At 34.3% G+C, this 7,043-nt stretch overlaps 1 protein-coding gene across 1 annotated transcript; it reads left to right on the forward strand.

Annotated features, from left to right (window-relative positions):
* Positions 1 to 2,452: 2,452 nt before the first annotated feature.
* On the forward strand, positions 2,453 to 5,185 carry LOC131034312 (pentatricopeptide repeat-containing protein CRR2, chloroplastic). The gene has a single exon (XM_057965790.2). It carries the CDS (start codon positions 2,811 to 2,813, stop codon positions 4,845 to 4,847), a length of 2,037 nt encoding a protein of 678 aa, XP_057821773.2. The 5' UTR covers positions 2,453 to 2,810; the 3' UTR covers positions 4,848 to 5,185.
* Positions 5,186 to 7,043: the final 1,858 nt, after the last annotated feature.

Here is a 7,043-nt window from a genome sequence, read left to right on the forward strand (position 1 = left end):
TGCATAAGCGATCAAGCATACAAGCATTCAAGCATTCTTTTCCAGCATTGAGCATTCTCAAGTCTCCCTTCAAGGCTAGGTGTTGCATTCAAGTTAAGTATTCAACCATTAAAGAGAAGATTGATTTCAACATTCAATTCCACAAGCATCTCTATCAGCATTGCTATCACAACCTCCCTTGAGGTGATTTACAATTCAGTCTTTCATTTACAGCTACTTGCAAGTACTTTCTTTCATTACTTGGTTAATTCCAAAAAATGGGGTTTGACCTAAAGGCAAACCACCAATCCCAACCGATTTTCCTCTCTTTTATGTGTGTAGGTTGCAGGTGTGTAGTTGTACTTTCAGATTTGGGCTCCATTTGTAGAGGCAGAAAAACCCTTTTTTCGTTTTGCGGATTTTTCGGAGGACCGCGTACATTCCCGCCATGGTCCAGGCAACTTTTCCTCAAATTTGTAGGGTGAATTCATCTCAACATATTGCTGCTAGATCCAGATGCACAACTTCATCCCATATTCCGATCTCAAGTTATAATTAGTTCTTTGTCACTTTTGCACTACATAATTCAATCAATTTCCTTTCCATTTCCAACAAGGGAGAGGGGATCAACTTAACATTCTCAATTCATTAAGAATTCAATCTACCATCTTCATGTGGAGAGATTGAATCTAGTGAATTACCCTATCCTCTTCCTAATGTAACATGGTGAAAAGTATTTGAAGGGTAATCAATAGTGAAACTCTCATCTCTCTTTGAGGGAAATGGTAGTTTTCCTCTTGATCTATCATTCACCATTTTTCCACCATTACATAAACACACAAAGAGTGGATGTTTATATATAATTTCTAAATTTGATGAGGATAAGGACAAGTTATAGAATCAAAAAATTAGGGATTGCTTATATCCATGTTTATAAGTCTCATATACACATACACATGTATGTATGCATATATATAGTCTTATAGTTTCTAAATTTGATGAGGTTAAGGCATAAAATCAAAAAATAAGGAATTTCTTATCCATGTTTCTAAATCTATGATGATTAAAAAAAAAAATCCATGAAAGAAAGAGCATGTGCAATTCATTATCGTATCTTACCTATGTGTTTAATAAACATGTGCAAATTCCAACTCAAGATCCAAAGTAATGAAATTATTACACTAACAAGTTTTTTCCTATCAAGAGTTTTCCAAGGTATATTCTTTGTTGTGTTCTTTATGTTCCTCTCCTCTTCTTTCTTTCTTTCTAGTATCATTAATAAAATTGTTATAGATCTTGTTAACTTGCATTGTTCACCTCATTGAATTAGGAATTTGTTGTACTTTCCTTTAAGAAATGTGAACTTCAATTAATGAAACACTGACACAAAGACTCTAAAATCATAATTTAGAAATAAAATAAGAATATAGGATGTATAATCATGTCAATGATCTTGTCTAATGTCATAATTCACAATGGATTTCTATGATTTTGTTTAGAGTAAGATTTGACATGTGATACCATCTACATAACATTAGTAAATACTAACATAGCATCGATGTAGTGGCTTGCTTTGTCATGACCTTATTTGCTAAATTTATGAGCTTATAATACCTAAAACATGTGTTCACCTATTGACATAAAAAATCTATAAAAGAGAAAAAGAAAAAAAAGAGGTGGAGCTGAGAAACACCATGGGGTTTCCCGTGCAAGGGTTGAAGTTTACGACTTCCTTGTGCCTTAGTTAAACCTCTAGATTGTGTCAACAATAAAAGTAAAAGTGATTGTGGGGATTGATTCATTGATGTTGATGTAGATATAGAGGTTGTTATATTAGATTTGCAACATTGTTAGAGACAAATTCATAAATGTGTTGTCTTAAAAACATTCTCTCCTTTTAGGGTAAATTAAGCACAATTCCCTGAAGGGTTAAAATGAATTAAGCAATGTTCCTTTAAATACAAGTCTTAGACTTTGAAAACATCAACAGATAGTAATCATATCCAAAATTGTTAGTCATGAAATACAAAATTAAAAAACTTGAAGAAGGACAAATAAAATTTTAATTATAATCATCTTATCATAAAAAAAGATTGTTTGATAAAATTTGAAATAAAATATCTTCTAAAATAAAACAAAGATACTCTAAATATAATAATAAAACATAACAAAATGTGACATTCCATCATAGAATGTACAACATACAATCTGAAAGAATTATTTGAGAAAACAAGACTTCACAAAACAATAAACTTTTTTATCAAGATTCATAATCAAAAAATCTGACATAAAAAAAATTGATTTAAGAAAGCAAGATTTCATAAAACTATAAGCTGTTTGATTAAAATTTATAATAAAAAAAAACCTGACATTAAAAAAAATAAAAAATAATTAATTTTATGACTCTTCATCCTTAGACCTCATGAACTCGTAAACACCATTAAAATTCCAACTCCATTCATTCATGCAACGAAAGAAGCCAAATATATACTGAAATTCTGTACCAGAATTATCAACACAACATAGCATAATCTCAGACAAAGAAGTTTTAAAGCTATGCCTCAATCTTCTTGTGACTATTATTGCTTCAAAATTTCAAAAGTTTCCTCCATGAAAAATCTGAAAGACCATAGAATTCGCAGGTTTTTAAAGGAAGTGAAACCACATTCACTCAGCTTTTCAGCCAGCCACTGCCATAGCGATTTATGACAGACAGCTCAGAGAGTCTCCCTAAGTACTCAATAGATGATGCAATTACAGAGCAGGTGCAAGCATTCGAGCATTGAACTTATTGGCTTCAATTCAAATCCATAAACAGAACAAAGAATTGAATGACTCCTCCATGTATGGCATTAACCCAATCCCAATCTTTACCCCTCTGTCTGCCTCAATCTATCCCTCTTTCTATTCAGTGCCACAACAATAATGCCTGTAGCCATGTAACTTTATTTAATTCAATTCCATCGCCCTGTGTTACTAGAGTTGCTACTAAATCAATCCCAGCTTCGCCCACTACTAAACATTTAAACTCTACTCTGGTTGAAATCAGTACTCTGTGTAAACAGGGACGATTGAAGGAAGCTTTCGACATTTTATTTTTATGCTGTGAGAATGGTAGCCCGCCGTGGGAGATATATGGTTATCTGTTGCAGGCATGCACCAGGAAAAGGGCGCTCACAGAGGGCAAGCAAATCCATGCTCAACTGGTTATAAGAGGATCGCAAGGGCTGAAGTTGGAAACGAAGCTGATAAGTATGTATGCGGCGTGCGGCTCTGTTGGGGATGCAGAACTTGTGTTTGAGAGGATTCCCCGCTCAGATATAAATGTTTTCTTGTGGACTGCACTGATCAGTGGATATGTTCAGAATGAGTTTTATGAAGAAGGGTTAGCAATTTACTGCAAAATGCGGCGGGAGGGTACAGCGCCTGATAATTTCACATTCTCCTGTGTCCTCAAGGCTTGTTCGGGGATTTCTGATCTGCAATTGGGTAAAGTAATTCATGTCCATTTGCTTAAAAGTGGACTGCAGCCTGACGCTGCTGTTCAAAACAGCCTTGTGGTTATGTATGCTCGGTATGGCAAATTAGAGATTGCACGTCAACTGTTTGACGAAATGTCTTGCGGGAAAAATGTTATATCTTGGGGTTCCATGATTGCAGGGTGTGTTCAGAATCAGTGTGTTAATGAGGCCTTGGAACTTTTCCGCGAAATGCAGATCCGTTGCTTGAAAACAAACTGGGTTATTGTTACTACTCTTCTTCCAGCGTGCAGTTACTTAGCAGCCATAAAACAGGGCAAGGAGATACATTCTCAGATTGTGAAGGCTGATCTTGTATCTGATGTTATGGTGTGGAATGCTTTGATAGACATGTATGCGAAATGTGGGAATGTGGATGATGCGCGGCAAGTGTTTGATAGAATGCCTGAAAGAGATGTGGTGTCATGGAATGCTGTAATTGGAGGGTGTGGAACAAATGGCTGTGGTGAGGTTGCCCTTGGTTTGTTTAAGGAAATGCAGCAAGAAGGCTTTGTGCCAAATCACATAACTCTGATTCATGTTCTGTCTGCCTGCAGCCATGCAGGTTTGGTGGAAGAGGGTTTGCAAATTTTCAATTCCATGAGTGAAACATTTGATATAAGGCCGAGGGTGGAGCACTATGCTTGCATGGTGGACCTTCTTGGCCGTGCCGGATTCTTGGATGAAGCAGAACAGTTTATTAATAAAATGCCCAAAGAAATTAAGCCTAGTTCTAGTGTATGGGGATCCTTGCTGGCTGCTTGCAGAGTTCATGGCAATGTAGAGTTGGCAACGCGAGTGGCAAAACATGCTTTGGAGATTGATCCTGAAAACAATGGGTATTACATTATCTTATCAAATATCTATGCTGCAGGCGGCAGGTGGGATGATGTTAAAAAGGTGAGAAAGATGATGAAAGATAGAGGATTTAAAAAGAGTCCAGGGTGCAGCTGGATTGAGATGAACAACAGGGTTTATACATTCACTGCAGGAGATCAGTCACTACCACAATCAAAGGAAATTTATGCAATGGTAGAAAAGTTATCTATACAGATGAAAGAAGCTGGCTATGTTCCCGAGACCAACTTTGTTCTGTACAATGTGCAGGAGAAGGAGAAAGAGATGATGCTTTGTGGTCATAGCGAGAAACTGGCCATATCTTTTGTGCTTATCAATACACACACTTGTACAAGACCAATCAGAGTCATAAAAAACCTTCGCATTTGTGGTGATTGCCACACTGTAATCAAGTTCATATCCAAGATTGTAAGGCGAGAGATTATAGTGAGGGATACAAATCGTTTCCATCATTTCAAGGGCGGAGTCTGTTCATGTCGAGATTATTGGTAACACGTATTTGCAAAAACCAGAGCTTAATGCTTGTTTAACCATTGTAGGTGACCAATAAGTTTGGACTGTTTACTGTAATTTACAGTTACCTGAGAGGTGCAAGCATCATAAGCTGGAATTCATATCTAATAGCTTAAGCATCCAAATGAGAGATCAAGGGAGCTCTTAATACTGGTGGGTAGTAACTAAATTTTCTCATAAAATATTGGAAGTAAACAAAGGATCTTTCTGCAATCAAACTCTCCCATTGATATCATATTTCAACTCAGCTAGACATAAAAGACAGAAAATTTCTCATGCTGGTTGAATATTTTTTAATTATATTATGTAAGTTTTTTTTAAAATTTAATGTTTATCAGAAATTATTGCTTGTTCATTCTAATGATCGAACCATGAAATATTATCTTATAAAACATTGATAAAGAAAGAAATTTATATAATCTAATTCAGAAATATTCAGATTATAATTTTTTTTATAGTATTAATTACTACTTATTGCAATTTTTTCTTGAAAAAAATTAATAAATTGTAATGCTTAATTGATCAGCCAGATTTTAAAAAATTCACTCTTATGTAGAAGCAGCTACACAGCTTTCCCCACAGCTTTCTCCAATTGAAGGATACTTTTGATCAAATATAAATACTAATCTGAAGCCCAACCCTCCAATCCAAAGATGGAATGTTTTTTCTTTTGAAATAAGTGAAAGAAGTATAAAGAGAAAGGTCTAATGTTACTTTAGAATTGAAAAATATAAAATAAATAAACATGGTGTTTGATCCTAAATGCTGGTAACATTAAAATCTACACGATCAAATCTAAAAAAATAACAAACAAATCATTATGGATTGTGGAAATTTCATAAATTCAATAAATAAACATATTTAAAAAAAATCAAAATTGTAGAACTTCAGACTTACTTGAATATATAGGTTGTAATTTATTAACCTAAGCTACTACTATGCATAGGCCCCTTGAAGAAGTTTCATGCAAAAAGAAGTATTAAACGTTCTATAAGTATTACTGAGGATTTTGTAAGTGCTAAGTGCTTTCTATTTTTTATTTCTTGAGTATAAATTTATTTGATTATGTAGGTCGGATTGATGACCAGGTTTTATGATAATATAAAAAGAAAATCCAATTAATCATCTTAGTATATGTTATATCATAAATCTTATTTATACTTTAACAATGTTTGATATTTAATAACTTTTAAAAGAAAGATATTATGATATATTCGCATATGAAGACTTGTAGGAAGTTATGTGAGTCTCTAAAGAAATAGAAGAATAGTTTTGTAATCTGGCAGCAATTAAGGAGAGCATTCAAATACAAAATAATATTTGAATTTAGTATAAGAGATAAATAACAAGTATGATTTCTTATAGAATGTAAGTGGTTTATTTTGATTATGATATAACAAATGTTAACCTTAAGGGAATTTGTATGTTGCAAGATAATTAGAATATGGTGCGTTCTAAAGATCAAATTATTGTCTTTAAAGCAATGGTGTAGGAATTATAATAGTTTTACAGCTTTGAGAAAAAAAAGGCTCTCAAGGCTTAAGCCACATGCATTGTAGGTGGGTTTTGATAATTGTCTTGAGTGTTCCTATGTATCTCCATCTTAAAAAGATATTGTACATCTATCAATAAGTATGTGAGAATTTTAATGGGAAAAAATCTTGCATGTCATTTAGAGTAAATTATTATTTTTGTATATTGCATGAAAAATTTGTCATGCCTTGCACACATGCTCCATTTTGCTTTGGTAAAGCATTGACTCTCTTTGTTTTTTTTGTCCTATTTTTGTTCTCCTCAACTCTCTTGTTCCATTCCTTGGTCATGGATAGTGTCCCTTAATGTTTTATGATGGCTTAGTTTCATGTATACCAATTTCAAATTATTTGTAGGTGGTTTGAGTCTTTTACCTTTAGGTAATATCTAGTTTCATACTATTAGTAGAAATGCGGACTTATGAGGGACTACAAGATATTTGAACTTGATGTCCCTGTTAGTATCAATCAAGAAGGAAGACTGAGAGCGGGGGGGTGAAAGCATAGTGTTGTGTCACACTTTTAGCTAAGTAAGAGCGAAAAAGAAATCCTACTCGATCGAGTTTGCGTGGCGCAACATGGTGCCTACGTGGAGGACGGGTGGCGAGGACTCGACCGAGTACTACCCGACCCTACATATACC

Source organism: Cryptomeria japonica, chromosome 3, assembly GCF_030272615.1.
Source record: "Cryptomeria japonica chromosome 3, Sugi_1.0, whole genome shotgun sequence".
Lineage (NCBI taxonomy): Eukaryota > Viridiplantae > Streptophyta > Pinopsida > Cupressales > Cupressaceae > Cryptomeria > Cryptomeria japonica.